The sequence below is a fragment of the Saccopteryx bilineata genome, chromosome 4, assembly GCF_036850765.1.
Source record: "Saccopteryx bilineata isolate mSacBil1 chromosome 4, mSacBil1_pri_phased_curated, whole genome shotgun sequence".
Lineage (NCBI taxonomy): Eukaryota > Metazoa > Chordata > Mammalia > Chiroptera > Emballonuridae > Saccopteryx > Saccopteryx bilineata.
This window is the reverse complement of record NC_089493.1, coordinates 76,056,709-76,072,500: the sequence shown is the minus strand read 5'-3', so window position 1 is coordinate 76,072,500 and position 15,792 is coordinate 76,056,709. Positions and strand designations below refer to the sequence as shown.

General features: G+C 45.0%; 1 protein-coding gene across 2 annotated transcripts in view; it reads left to right on the top strand.

Moving 5' to 3' along the window:
• SORD (sorbitol dehydrogenase) overlaps window positions 1-10,603 on the top strand; it is a 41,186-nt gene extending 30,583 nt beyond the window's left edge. For both annotated transcript variants that reach the window (XM_066276578.1, XM_066276579.1), the window contains exons 6-9: window positions 3,173-3,238; window positions 4,348-4,523; window positions 8,354-8,475; window positions 9,131-10,603. In XM_066276578.1, the coding sequence (XP_066132675.1) occupies window positions 3,173-3,238; window positions 4,348-4,523; window positions 8,354-8,475; window positions 9,131-9,296 (530 nt within the window). In that variant the 3' untranslated portion in view covers window positions 9,297-10,603. The remainder of the gene's footprint in view (window positions 1-3,172; window positions 3,239-4,347; window positions 4,524-8,353; window positions 8,476-9,130) is intronic.
• The last annotated feature ends 5,189 nt before the right edge of the window (window positions 10,604-15,792 follow it).

Sequence of the window (15,792 nt, the reverse complement as noted above, 5' to 3'; positions counted from 1 at the left end):
CTGAGTCAACCGGCCAGGGCTCTCTTTTTTTTTTTAAAGGTTTTATTTATTGATTTTACAGAGTGGAGGGTTGAGAAGTATCAATGCTAATTGCTTCACTTTAGTTGTTCATTGATTGCTTGTCATATATACCTTGAACAGACAAGCCCAGGGTTTCAAATCTGCAACCTCAGCATTCCAGGTTGACACTTTTTCCACTGTGCCAACATAGGCCAGGCACATATACACTCATGTCTCTCCCCCAGTTAGTGTTTTAATTCTCTTCAGATAAATACTCAGAAGTGGAATTGCTGGATCATTTAAGAGTTCTGATTTTTAAATCTTTGAAGAACCTCCAGACTAGCTGTTTTCCGTGGTAGCTGTACCAATTTACATTCTTACCAACAGTATAAGAGGGTTCCCTTTTCTCCACGTCTTCCCATCACTTGTTATTTCTTATCTTTAATAACAGGTGTAAGGTGGTATCTCATTGTGGTTCTGGTTTGCATTTTCTTGATAATTAGTAATGTTAAACACCTTTTCACATACCTGTTGGCCATTTGTATGTTTCTGGATAAATGTCTGTTCAGATCCTTTGCCCATTTTTTAATTACAAATTTATTTTTTTGCTATTGAGTTGCATGAGTTCTTATATATTTTGAATATTAACTCATTAACAAATACATGATTTGTAAATATTTTATTTGGTAGGTTGCCTTTTTCATTTTGTTTATGATTTCCTCTGCTGTGTGGAAGCTTTTAGTTTTGTGTCAAATCCAAAAAAGTCTTTGCCAAAATCAAAACAAGATATTGAAACTACTTAAGTGTCCATCCATGGATGAATAGAGAAAGGTGTGGTTTTTTTATACAATGGCATGACGTCAAGGAACTTACTGCCTATGTTTTCTTCTAGGAGTTTCAAGTCTTGTGCTCAAGACTTTAATTCATTTTGAGTTAATACTCATATACTTTTGTGACTGATTTGCTTTGGCAGAGCCAAATCAGTGACCACCGGGCTTCCTAAGTGGGGTGACGGGTATAGAACACACTTGCCTAAATGAGCCAGTGGATTTTTTTAAACGTCTACATAAGTAATACCTTTTTGCTTATAGTATAAAAAGGTAAGTTATACACACACAGAAATTCACTCATAGCCCCATCGGCTTGAGAGAATAACTGTTAACATTTTGGTATAGAAGCTTTCTTCTTCTTTTTTTTTTTTTTTAGTTTTATCTTTTATAAAAGAGAAACATTGGTTTTTGCTGTTCCATTTATTTATATATCCATGGCTGATTCTTTTTTTAATTTTAATTTTTAGATTTTATTTATTTATTTTGAGAGAGAGAGAGAGAGAGAGAGGAGAGATAGAGAGAATGGGGAGGAGCAGGAAGCATCAACTCCCATAAGTGCCTTGACCAGGCAAGCCCAAGGTTTCTGACCAGTGACCTCAGCATTCCAGGTCGACAGTTTATCCAATGCACCACCACAGGTCAGGCCTAGAAGCTTTCTTCTTAAAAAAATTTATTTTTCCCCATTGGTTTGAGAGAGAGGGAAAGAGAGAGAAGCATCAACTCACTGTTCCACTTAGTTGTTCCATTCAGCTGTGCACTCATTGATTGCTTCTGGTACATGCCCTTTCTGGGTATTGAACTCGTGACCTCAGTGCATTGGGATGTTTTATCCATAAAGCCATCTGGCCAGAGCTATTTTCTTTTCTTTTCTTTCTTTATGAGATTGTATTGAATATACTTCATTTTTTTACCTACTCATTTAAAAAAATTTTTTTTATTCAGGGATTTTAATGAGAGAGGGAGAGAGTAAGAGAGAGAACATGACGTTCCTGTCTCTCTCTTGCTTTCTCCCTTCTTCTCTAAGATCAATAAAATAAATATTTTTAAAAAAATCAATATATTACTAACTTTTTATGTCAGTAAATAAAAGTTATGCCATAATTTTAACTGGTAACCCACATTAGTTTATTTAACTAATCACTTTGTTGGATATTTCAGATATTTTCCAGTGGTTTGCTTTCTGGGGGAACTCATAAAATTATTTTCAAGGGAAGTGTCCAAAAAGAAAGTCCCCAAAGGCCTTCACCGGATAGCTCAGTTAGGTGGATCATCCTCCCGAAGTGCAGAGGTTGCCGATTCAATCCCTGGTCAGGGCACATATGGGAACAGATAGGTGTTCCTGTCTCTCTCCCCTTTCCTCTGTTGCTAAAATCTATAAATAACAATTAAAGAAAAGGAAATTCCCAGAGATTTTCTGCATAACCTGATTTTGTGGATCTGTTTTTTGTGTTTAAATCATCATGGCATCCAGCAGGTAGAAACTGTGGGGGAGCAGATGGTCTCCGAGCTGATTCTTAGTCACTTGAACATCTCGGGGCTTTCTGAACAGCTGCCTCAGCTCTGGGAACCAGCTCATTTAGGAAACTCCATGGTGGTCCCCAGAGGGCACTGAAAAACAATGTCTCTCCTTGGGGAGGTGTGGTGGGTTCTGAGAAGGTAGGAGATCAAAGAGGAAATCGGAAAATGTACCCAGACCTTCTGAGATGGTTTCTTCTCTGAAAAAAAAAAATGTTTCCTTGAGTCCTTTGGTTCTTTGATATTATCCCCAAGCAGTACCCAAGAGTAAGTAGAAGATTCATAGATCTGGAGTTTTTTGTTGTTTGTTTGTTTGTTTTATTTTCCCTAAGTTAGAAGCGGGAGGCAGTTAGACTCCCACATGCGCCCGACTGGGATCCACCTGGCATGCCCACCAGGGGGCGATGTTCTCCCCATCTGGGGCTTTGCTCCTTTGAGGCCTGAGTCATTCTAACGCCTGAGGCAGAGGCTGTGGAGTCTTGGCTTCTGGAGAGGGAGAGACAGAGGAAGGAGAGGGGGAAGGGTGGAGAAGCAGATGGGTGCTTCTCCTGTGTGCCCTGACTGGGAATCGAACCCAGGACTTCCTCACTCCGGGCCGACGCTCATAGATATGTTTTAGGAGAGAGTCAAACAGAACCCAGCCCTATGAGCAAATTTCATGTAGAAAACAATTCCTCATGCATTCAACACACAGTTGTTAAGGTCGCACTATGTGTCCGGCACTGGGATAGATGGTAGAGGTACACAAAATATATAGTTCTTGTTTACAGCCTGGACAAGGGGAAGAACTGATGTTTCATATTTTACAAATTTTCTGCTTTATTTAGGGCCAATTGGACTGGTCAATTTGCTCGTGGCCAAGGCAATGGGCGCAGCTCAAGTGGTGGTGACTGGTAAGGTTTTCTTCTTTTTAAATATCCTCGAGGTGGGGAAACAACGGAGTCCATTGTTTGAGGCAGAGGCATAAGATCCTCCTTGGGGTACTGGGTTTCTAAAGGGATTCCTCTTTTCTCCTGGTTCCAGGGTTGAAAAGCCCACCCAGGGGATGACCAGGTCAGGGCTCAGGAGGAGAGTCTTTTGAAACTGCTGGGAGAGAGTGGCTGCTGTGCAGAAGGGACCAGGCTCTTTATGTCTGGACCTGAGATGCCTACTTAGTCCTGAAAAGAGGTTCATTTGTTGAAGCCCAGGAGATAGGGTGTATATGTGTATGATATGGAGTTATTGGGAACCGTGATATATTTAAAAGAGGATGTTTGTGTATGAGGTGGGTGGTATGGGGGAGAGACGTGAGTGTATATGTGTGAGATGAGGTGAGGTTATCCAACAGCATGTGTGGGTGTGTTTCGAGAGGTGTGGCATGCATGCGGACATGTGGGGTATCAAAGGGTGTGTGTAGGTGGAGAAGGCATCTGTGAGAAAGAATATTTGTGTGTGTGTGTAAGGTGTCTGAAAGTGTGCATATGTGTGGGTGAGTATGTAGAGTTTTGTGGCATGAGGATGTATGGATGGGGGAATGCAGAGGGTGTTTCGTGTGAGAAGCTATCAGAGAGAGTGTGTGTGTAGAACATGTCTGTGAAAGTGTATGTGCTTGCTTGAAGAGGGGATGTCTTTCAGAGTGTGTGTGTGTAGACGTGTGGTATGTATAGGAATGTGAAGGTCAAGACCATGTGTGCTGGGCTCAGCGACACCACCCCATTATACTCAAGCAAAACTGCCATCAGAATCTGCACCTTGGCCTGGCCTGTGGTGGTGCAGTGGATAAAGCATTGACCTGGAATGCTGAGGTCGCCAGTTCAAAACCCCAGGCTTGCCTGGTCAAGGAACATATGGGAGTTGATGCTTCCTGCTCCTCCCCCCTTCTCTTTCTCTCTCTCTCTTTCCCTCCCTTCTCTAAAATGAATAAATAATAATAATAATAAAAGAACCTGCATTTCCGTATTTATTTTCTCCCTAATCCACCATTTCGTTTCTCAGCTTGAAGGAAACCTTTTTTCACCTGTAGATCTGTCTGCCTCTCGGTTGTCTAAAGCCAAGGAAGCCGGGGCTGACTTCGTCCTCCAGATCTCCAAAGAGAGCCCTCAGGAAATCGCCAGTAAAGTGGAAGGTCTCCTGGGGCGCAAGCCAGAAGTCACCATCGAGTGCACTGGGGCAGAGACCGCCATCCAGGCGGGCATCTACGTGAGTGGGATGAGGGCAGCTGAAACTGGTGGGCATCTCCAGGGAATCGGAGCAGGGCAGTGAGCCAAGTAGAAATCAGGGCCCCTAGGATCAAGCTTCTCCACTGACTTGCTCTGTGGTCCCCCCAGCAAAATTAAGTGATCTCTTTGTATCTCTGTTTTCTTTTTCTTATCTCTGTTATGGAAATAGGACACCATCCTTACATTTTCATTGGGTCCTTGTGAGGTGTATTTTTTTGTTGTTGTTTTTTGGGTGGTTTTTTTTTTCATTGTGAGATTAAATAAGGTAACGCATATGCACAGTCCTTGAAACATAAGTGACCCAGACATTTATGATGTGGTTGCTGTCATGATTGTATCTGTGGTCATAAAACTTATGCTCTTGATAAAAAGATCAATAGGAGGAACAGGGAACCATGTCTTAAATAAGTGTGGGAAATCCCTATTTTGTTTTATTGAGGAAAACTTGACTTTGAGTCATTTATACAAAGTGATAGCCATTAATCACAAAGGTGAGGTGATTTTTCAGGGTCACAGTTACTGCTGCCTCTCCCAGAATTAGGAACAGATAAGCTGTCAGTATCTGATTTCATCCTTCAAGGACCTATCAGTAATTATGAGAAGTTGGCAGGGAGGTGGGGAGGGGAAGTAGCGTTGACAGATCAAAGTGTGAAAAAGAGGGGAGAAAGAATGTTACAGGTTCTGAGCCCTGTTGTGTGCCAGGTCTTCTGGTAGGTGCTTTATAAACATGATGCCCAATCTGTACAATTGCCGTGAAATTAGTAATCATTTTCTACATTTTACAATGAGAGGCACAGTGACTTGCTTTGAGCCCACTGCTCCAATGCCTGCGCTCTCCCTACTCTGTCCACTGCTTAGGAGAGGAAGTGAAGGAAGGCGCAGGGAGCCCGTCTGCAAGCATGCTGAGGTGGGAGGGGGCGGGGCTGGGGGAGCACAGATGACAGTTGCCACCCCTGGGCACTCCCGCCCTGCCTCCCAGACTGCTTCCCTGCAGCAGTAGGGCTTCCTCCTTCCTTCTGAGTCACAGCTGGGTCACGTACAAGGGCACTTTGCACCACTCAGAACATTCTCAAGGGGAAAGCTGACCCCTTGAGCTGTGTGGCTGGGCCCTCAGGCCTGGCACCCCGGCAGAGCTGCCCAGTTCTTCTCCTACTAGCTGCCCATGGCAGAATAAGCAGTAGAAGGAGGAAGGAGCAGGTGGTAACCTCGCCCAGAGGCAAAGAGAAACAAGGATGCGTGTGATCAGTCAGCCCATGACATGTCTTAGTTACCTTGAGTAAGGTATGGCTATTGTCTTCAAGTTGGTGGCAGGTCAGTGACCCCTGTCCACAGAGAGGCAGTATAAGACATGGTGTCTCAATGCAAGGCTTTCCTTCCTCTTCTCCTGCCTGGAGAGCATCTGGAAACAGCTGGCCTCTCAAGCTGTTAATGGTGAGGCCCTGTTGCCAGGCTACCCGAGGTGGGCGTGAGGGTAAATGTAATTCAAGGGCTTCACCAGGCCTGAGGCCTGCGCATCTCCTGAGTGGGGCGTGGAGCCATTTCATGCATGACAGGTGCTATAGAATGCTACAGGCCACCCCATAACAGGCAGGTTAGGTGGAGGCACCGTACATGGGCATATCAGAGAGTCATTTTCTTACCAGATAATGACTACCATAGATAATGTTCCTGGGAAATGACAAATGTTTAGAGTAGGGTTGATGTTTACACCCATAAAACAATTGTCAGGTGGTCAAAGCATTCCTTTGTCTGTGGTCAGCAAACTGCTAGCCTCCTGGCAGCCAGGGAAGGAAACACGTTTGACCGTGTTTCTCCTCCTCGCCAGGCTGAGAGGACATGCCGACGGGGAAACAATTTTCCTAGAAAATGTCTTCCCTAGAAAACAATTTTTCTAGAAAATATCTTTTCTAGACAATGTCTTTCCTAGAAAACAATTTTCCTAGAAAATATTTTGGTTGAGTTTTCTGTGGCTCGCTCACAACTTTGACCTCTCTCCCCCACTTTTCCAGGGGAGACAGCAACATTTTCCAGTTGTGAGATACTCTCCCCCTTCCTGACAGAGTTTATCTGTCACAGGTGGTTTGTAAGCGATTCTGGGCTTCGCTTCGAAACATGCCACACAGTGAGCCCATCCTCATGCTGAGCACTGTTATTGGTACCTCTGGCAACCCTGCTGGGGAGCTGGCTGAGAGGGTCTGGGGTCCCACAGCTGAAAAGTGCGAACACCCCCATGCTGCAGGCCTGTCTCCCTGGTATATTCTTCCCCTCAGAGAGAGGGACTGGAACGAACTGCTCGTTTTTCTGTCTCACGACATCAAGCACATTGATCCCCCAAAATCTGTGGAGCAGGCACAACACTCAGGAATTATGTGGAGATTATCAAGAGAAAATTCACTTTCCAGCCCACTCCTGGAGGGAACTGAGAAGGCAGATGTTCAAGAAAGTCAAAATCCATGATGACCAACACTATCGGGATGCATGTCTCCAAAACAGAGATTCTGCTAAATGCCAGCTTACGCGTATAAGGCAGTTTGTAAACCACAAAATTCCAATAGCCCTCCCGACTTGTATCGTGCTTAGCAGTTTTCTCACCAACAGAATGGTTCCTTAGAGGTTTGACAGAAGTCCTGTGTTGTGGGTGGGCACTCCGGAGGAGGAACAGGTGTGAGATGAGGAAGTGGCTGAAGCTAGCATCTGGTATGAATTAATAAAGCTTTGAAAGATGCTCAAGGGTTGCTGAAGATCAGTCTGGTTTGTAGGGAAGATTTTCCCTGAGGTCTGGAGAACCTTGACTATTTTGTGGGATGTTTTGTGGGATGTTGTATATAGCAGAAGATGCTCCCACTGTTCTGGTCCTCCAATGGGGAAGAATATTATTTTAGTGTCTGGTTTTATTTTTTGTCCTTTGAGGCATTTTATTTGCATATATGTATTACATCCCTAGAGAAAGAATCCTTTGGGTGTTCTCCTGTGCATTTCCATCTTGCTTTGTCATGGTCCCTGATGCCCACTGAGGTTGTCAGTGGCAACACAAAGTGTCAGTACAATGAAACCAAACCGACAGGACGGGAGCGGGTTGTTCTGCCATTTTTCTCTTTGAGTTGTACATCAAATCTGGGACCAATTACTCCACATTTGTTTAACCTGCCTGTGAGGTTCACAACAGTTTTTCCCAGCTCTGTGATCATCAATAATTTAAAATTCAACCAATAGAACCATGCTCATCTCATAGTTAGAAACTGGACGCTGACTTTGGAGCACGGCCTAATGAGAACCTGGCATTTGCCTCTCCTGTCAGCATTGTTGATACTCTTGAGAGCATCAGCCAGGACATTCATGTGCACCATTATGGCGGCACGGAAAGATGGTGGAAAGAGCTATTTCAGTATCTTTAAAATGTTTACTCTGGTGCTTTGTTGAGTTTGATGACCATGTTGAAGTGTTCAACAATATAGAAAGAATCATTCCCTAAAGTTTTTGAATGCAATCAGAAGATATTTGTGGCCTGACCTGTGGTGGCGCAGTGGATAAAGCATTGACCTGGAATGCTGAGGTTGCTGGTTGGAAACCCTGGGCTTGCCTGGTCAAGGCACACATGGGAGTTGATGCTTCCTGCTCCTACCCCCTTCTCTCTCTCTCTCTCTCTCTCTCTCTCTCTCTCTTTCCCTCCCTGCAATAAAATGAATAAATAAAATTAAATTTAAAAATAAATATAATTTAAAAAGAGATATTTATGTGACAGCAGTGTTATTGTGAGTGTGCAGTCTTCATTTTCTTCTCTTTCAAGTCTTGTTCTTACTTCCTTTTCAGGCCACTTGTTCTGGTGGGACGCTGGTGCTTGTGGGACTCGGTTCCGAGATGACCAATGTGCCTCTAGTGCATGCAGCCACCCGGGAAGTGGATATCAAGGGCGTGTTTCGATATTGTAACACGTGAGTATGTTATGGGTGAGTGTGGTCGCAGGTAGTCAGCAAGACCAGGTCAGGCCTCTGGGACCAAGAGTCTCTGCCTATTTATTTGCGAGGAGTTCTCCAAGTCCCTTGGCTCCTAATCCAGAACCCCGGGGTCCACCATAGAAAGCGAGAGGGTCTTAATTCACCTGAGCCCTTGTTCTCCCCTGCTAGGAAACTCGATCCCTCACCAATGTTCCTTCCAGCCACCTTTAAAGTCTATAGTCATTCCTTCAGCAGTGGGCCAGTTTTCCAGTAAACTCTCTCAAGCTGAGTTGCCAGTGGGTGTGATTGCATTATCCTAGCCTTTCTCCCTGAGACTTATGACTTTTTACAGTGGCCTCCATGTACCTTATGCCTTCATGCCAAAAATATTCTAGGTTTAAGAAAAAAAAGAATAAGAATTCTAGGCGTCATGGCAGACATTGCAGAGGGGCCAGGGGACATTCAGGAACAAGCTCGGTACTTCCAAATTACAAGTCATAAGGCCATCTCCACCATTTTTGGTCTGTAGAATTGCCCAGGCAGAACCACAGTGTTGAAAATACATACAGCCAAGTTGATATTGTGCTTGGTACTTTGGGGGCCTAGCTCTTTCTTCCTGAAGGTTAAATGCAATACTTGTAATCTTTTACAGGTGGCCGATGGCGATTTCGATGCTCGCATCCAACTCTGTGAATGTTAAGTCCTTAGTGACCCATAGGTTTCCTCTGGAGAAAGCTCTGGAGGCCTTTGAAACATCCAGAAAAGGATTGGGGTTGAAAGTCATGATCAAGTGCGACCCCAAAGACCAAAATCCCTGATTTTAATTGGTCTCTGCCCTCATTCCCACCCTCTTCACATCTCGGGGCTAAACAGCTGGGCAAAGGCGGGCTTTAAGTCAGAATTTCCTTTTAAGTATTAAGAATAATTAAAATAATTCCTTATAAGCAGAGAGCCTCACACAGATGAGTTGGTGTGCCTTAAAAAGACAAGTAGGGATAGTTTGGGGAACTTTTAATCAGAATTACCAGTCATGGTGAGCAAAGTTCAGCAGGTGGAGCAGAGCTTGACAGGTAGGTGCGGGGAACTTCCCTTCTTCCTGGAGTGCCTGAGTTGAGGAAGGAAAAAAATCTGTTGAGTTCCTGGTTCTGCTGTGAATGTGACCAGGTGGAGGTTGGGAGATGAGTTATTCAGAGACAACTTTATCAAGACTTAACTGTCCCAGAAGCTGTTTTTCATGACATTCTGCAGCTCAGGGTCTGGGCTGAGGGGCTGTCAGCAGTTTTACATTAGAGCACAGTGTTTGTAGACATTGGTTTGACTACAAAAGGAGAATAAGGGACTGACCTTCCTGGGTCTAGGACAATTATAAAACCAATCCAACAAATAAAACCCCAAATCCCACATGAGGTCAAACCAGCTTGCCTTCTCCAGATGGAGAAACAGCCAGGGTACTTCTCTGCCTTGCTTGAGGACTGCCTCTTTTCAACCCCTGAGAGTTCTGTGTATTTTACTTTGCAAGGTGAATAACCATCTTGCCACACTCCCCACCCCCACCCTTCCTTCCTTGTTCAGGGGCAGCCACTGCAGGCTTCTTTGTCATAGGCAACCAGGAGACGCCTTCTAAGGACAGTCACAGGAGTCCTCATGGGAGTCCTTAAATCATGCCTTTGATCGGCCCAGGAGGTTTGGTCGGTGCACCACAGAAATAGCATCTCCTAGGCTCAAACTAACACATGGTTGTTATACAATTCCATATATTTCTGGTAACTGTAAACAGAAAACCTTTTCCTTTCTCATAGCCAGTTAAGTCTCGTGATACCTTTCCATCTGAATGATATCTCTAAAAGTGTGGCCTTACTTTAATTTGACTGTGTAAGAGTTGGGTCTAATCACATTATGTCCATCCGTGACTTTTAGATTATTAGTCAAGAATGAGGATGTAGTAGCTGTGACATAACTTGGGCTGCAGCCTTTAATCCCTCACTTCACCTGGGGGGTGGGGGGAGGGTGACTGAAGAGATTCCGGTTCTCTTGTGACCAGGGAAGGTTGTGACTAGTGCCTGGAATTCCTCAATCTGCTTTGGGCAATAAATTCTGCTTGTAGTGCCTGACTGCTGTCATGATTTGTGCCTGTTTAGGGAGGAATGGGCTTAGGTTTATCATTTCCCATGAGGGAAAGCACGACATTTTTTTGTACCAAAAGTAATTTCATTGACTGTTGGAAATTTAAATTAATGATCTCTAATCCTCATAGCAAGCCAAATACATGTGATTATTTTACAGCTAAAGAAATAGAGAAATGAGGTAATTTGCCCAAGGTCACATAACTACATTTCTTATGTCATCTCTGGAGGAGGGTAGGATCCTGAGACTTGTCTATGCACAACACATGCACACACTCAGCAGTCACATCGCCTCCTGTGTTTACTTCTTTGAGTCCTATTTAGCCCCAGGGCCAGACTTGCCAGCTGCCTTCTCTCAAAACTCTCCTTCCAGCTCAGTGGTGCCCAAAGCCCCACCACCACTAAGTTTCTCATGCGGAAGGAAAGGCTTCTTCTAGTTGGAAAGCTTCCAATAGAAATGCCCCTGAAGGAAGTGGACTCACTGGGTTAAGTTCAAAAGGAGCCACTTTTCCTTTGATTGTGAATTGGTGGGGGAGAGGGGAGAGGCCACTGAACCTGAAAGGGATTGAGGAGCTGCAGAGGGGACTGCTGCAAAGGTAGGACTACCAAGGATCAAAACGTGTCACTTATTACATAATGGTGATTGGGTTGGCTTTCTTCTAAGTCAATGCCTTGGAGCCTCGATTTTCTGGTCTGTTAAATGAGCTTCACAATGCCTGCCACATGGGCAATTCCTAAGCGAATCGGCTGATTGAAAACAGCAGTTCAGGCCCTGAATGGTTGGCTCAGAGGTAGAGGGTCGTCTGGTGTTTGGATGTCCCGGGTTTGATTCCTATATCAAGGCACACAAGAGAAGTCATCTGCTTCTCCACCCCACCCCTTTCCCCTTCTCTCTCTCTTTTCCTTCTGCAGCCATGGCTCAATTGGTTCTAGCGCATCTGCCCTGGGGACTGAGGATGGCTCTGTGGAGCCTCCACCTCAGGTGCTAAAAATAGCTCAGTTGTGAGCATGGCCCCAGATGGGCAGAGCATCAGCCCCAGAGGGGGTTTACTGGATGACTGGATGGGTTCTGCATGCAGGAGTCTATCTTTGTTCTCACCTGGAAAAGAAGGACAAGAAAAACAGCAGTTCATGGAATACTTCCCATTTCCAAATCACCCAAGGGAGACATTTGACAGCTACCCAAGCAGGGCAGAGTGTGGCAGAAAAGGAGGTGGTATGGATGAACCACCAATTCAGTTGTTGAAGTGGCGAGGCTCCAGTCAGTCAGTATTCCCGAGCTGTTGCTGGGCTCCCTTGACTCTGCATCCTCTGTTTGGAAGGGGCTGCAAGAAACCCAAGAATTCATTCCTGCCGCCAACACTGAGTGCTGAATAAATATTGTTTGACTCAGCGGATCAGCCCTGGAATCCTGGAACCAGGAATATAAATTTCCCATGAGCTTCCCAAGTGTGGGTGGCCCACCTGGCCTCTGTGTGCTCTGTCACAAGTGCCTGACACCTGGTTAGCTTCCAGGCAACACTGAGGACCCCACCCAGCTGGCACTCCCAGCATAGAGTAGGGTGTAGGGTGGAAATGGGTGGGAGAGCACGGCTGCCCCGTGGATGCCTAAGGAGAAAGGGGACTCAGCTCCAGTAACTCCTACTTACCGTCTGCCTTTGCTACATATGCTGACATGAAGTCACCTCTGGTCTCCCCATCCCCGGTTCTCAGGCCATGTCTGTCCTACTTTTGTGTAGCGCAGTCCTGCCTCTTCCTTCCTGGCTCCTGTTTTATTCCCTTTGGAAGAGCAAAGACGGACAATGGGGAAGTTGGTTAGCCGGGAGTTAGGAGTCAGGAGGCAGATAATATTGGATTTTTGCCTTTTCCTAGAATTGTCCTCTGCACATGATCTCAACCTAGGCTTGGAGTACAGAAGATAAACTACGGGCCTACATCCTTTGGTGGCAGGCAGGTCTCCACTGTCCCTGTCCCTTTCCACACACCAAGATCCTCCAGGGCTCAGGGAAGAACAGGTTGCAGGGAGAAGTGGCGATGAAGTGGCTTGGCGAAGAGTACATTGCTGGAGGAAAGTGCCTTCAAGGCAGCAGCAGCTGTTTTCTGGGCCAGGCACTGGCTGGCGTATTGGAGCTGCACTGCCACGCTCCATGGCCCCCACCCCTCTCCCCACTCCCTTCTCTCCTGAAAGCCCCGGCCGGCGGCCAGCAGAGTCAGACATCCAGGTCCTTCCCTAGGCAACTGACAGTGGCACTGGATGTGTCCTGCTGTGATTGCTTACTGGATCTTACCCTCTGTGGGAGCTTCTTGGGGTTGCCACATAGGAAGAAGCCTCTGTTCTCTGGTCTTGGACCCATGAGGCCTATAAGGGGCAGAGGTAAACGGTTCAAAGCAGTGGTGAAATTCAAATAATTTAACAACCATTTCTCTGCCCTAATGACCTAATGACATGTCACCTCCTGGTTGTTTGGCACTTTTTCTGTTGACGTTATATGTTTGCTTACTGAAGTAACAAACGTGGGATTAAAATGTTTCATCAAAGGTATAATGAGTTTTATGAAATGAATAAATTAATACTGCAAACATATTTCCATCAAATTTTTTTTCACCTATGGACGGAATGAACATTACTATGGACACTTAGAATACGCTCCTGCTCAGATGAATGTTAAAAAAAAGCAAGGAATGTAAATCTGTGATTTTCATATTGGGCAGCTGCCCAGGCACCCACCTTAGAGAAAGCCCTGATTACAAGTGCCATTTTAACAACTGGTTTGCTGAACTCAACAAAAAACTAGATATTAATTCTGCTGAACCAGTGCAAACCGGCTGAATCCCACCACTGGTTCAAAGCCAGGATCCCTGGGTTCTATCTAATCCTGGGCCAGCCACCAACTAACTGTGATTTGCCAAGTCACTTCAATCCAAGCCTTGGTTTCGTCCTGTCTTAATAGCAGGGTTGGGCTAGATGAGCTTATGGTCTTCCAGCCCATAAACTGATATTTGACATGGTTCCCATCACCATAGGGCCCTGGGGAGTGAGAACCTCCTTGAGGGGGGGTGATGTCCCTCAGGACTGAGGTGTGAGGGGCCTTCTTGGGTTTCAGTTCCAACCCAGTGTATGCGTGAAGGGGGTAGCTTAAGGGGGGAGGGCAGCCTCTGGAAACACCTGTGACCTGTACAGTACCTTGTTCTGCTCCTTCCCCTCAGTCTCCCAGGTGTGGTCCCCAAGGGTTCTACACAGTCCAGAGCTGAGCCTGGGAGATCTGGCTTATCACTCGCTTCCCTGCTGGAGGTCCTGATTGGCCTCTCTGTACTCCACATAGGCCTGGAGGCAGAGGCACAGCCCAGGTGGGTGAGGGTGGAGCAGCAGTTCTTCCATAGTGAGGAGGCAGCTGCAGGAAGAAGGTGAGGCTGTTCTGGTCCAGCACCAGAGAAGCATGATGGGGAGATAGCTCCCTCGGGACCAGGTCCAGGCTTCAGGTGGGTAGTGTGAAACCCTGTGGGTCCTGCTGTGAGCTCACAGGTTCTGTGTGCACTGAACCACCAGGTGTCTGGGACTCCTGGGTTCCACCAGTCTGTCTCAGCTCTTCCTTCCTGGCAGGAATCCCAAATGGCTCCTCAAGTCAGTTGTTCACAGTGCTGTGGTCACCAGGAGATAATGTTGACTGTACTTTCCCTTATCACACACGTTTGTACATTGTTGTTAATAAAGGCAGATAAGCTAAAAAAGAGAGAAAATCAGCCATAGCCTGTTCTCCGGGGATGCTAATAAGTTGGAGTACTTCCTTCTAGCTTTCCCCCATACATTTCTATACATATAAAATGTATAATTAAAATCAGAAATGAGAATTACTTTACCTACTCATTTTCCACTTTTCCTCATAACAGATAAGGACTTTTATTTAAACAATCATGCTTCCATTAACAAAATTAACAATAATTCCTTCGTACCATCTCACACTACATCAATCGAAGTCCAATTTTCCCTAATTATCTTTTAAAAAAGTGACCACTTTACACTTGGTTAATTAAATCAGGACTCAAGCACATTACACATGATTATGTCTTTTAAGCTGTTTATAATCTATTATAGTTCCCCTCCATTTTTGTTGAAGAAACCAAGTCATCTGTCCTCCCCATACTATTTAGAATTTATTTTCATTTAATAAGGTCTTAAGTTTCTTTCTGTGCTAATAATACAGGGTCAAGCAAAAGTTATTTTATAGTTGTCCATATGGAAAATAATGCAAGAATTAATGCTGGCTCTGGCCACATATATAGAATAGCTCAGTTGGTTAGAGCATTGTCCCGATATACAAAGGTCGCAGATTCAATCCCCCAACAGGGCACATACAGAAACAGATCGATGTTTCTCTCTCCCTCTCCCCCTCCTCTCTCTCTGAAATCAATCAGTAAAAATTTTAAAAATTAAAAAAAATCATGTACTCACAACAGTAAACCTACTTTTGCCCCTGTATATACAGTATCATTAAAAAAAAAATTCCCTTGATTGAGACAGAGAAAGAAAAGGAGGAAGGGAGTGAGAGAGAAACATCAACTTGTTGTTCCACTTAGTTGTGTACTCATTGATTGCTTCTCTTTTTTTTTAATTTTTATTTTATTTTATTTATTCATTAAGGAGAGAGAGAGAGAGACAGAGAGGAAGGAGGGGAGAGGAGCTGGAAGCATCAACTCCCATATGTGCCTTGACCAGGCAAGCCCAGGGTTTTGAACCGGCGACCTCAGCATTTCCAGGTCGACGCTTTATCCACTGCGCCACCACAGGTCAGGCTGATTGCTTCTCTTATGTGCCTTGACTGGGGATCAGACCTGTCACCTCGGTGTGCCAGGACTATACTCTATCCACTGAGCAACCCAGCCAGGGCCTATCCACTATCATTTGTAACCATTATATCCCATTGGGTGGATATACTATCATTTATAAAAGCAAATCACAATATTTTGGTTATTTGGAGTGTGTAGTCCTGGTCTTATGATAAAGTTCTGATGACTGTTCTTGTGCATAGATTTTTGTACTCCTGACAGTATATCCTGAAGCTATGTTTTAGAATGAAAAGAGCTGAGTTGCAAGGTATACACATTTGAAAGGTGACTTGGTTGGACAAGGAAACAAAACATTGATATTGAGACTATCTGAGAAAATCTGAAATGGGGAGTGCCCCAAGCCATG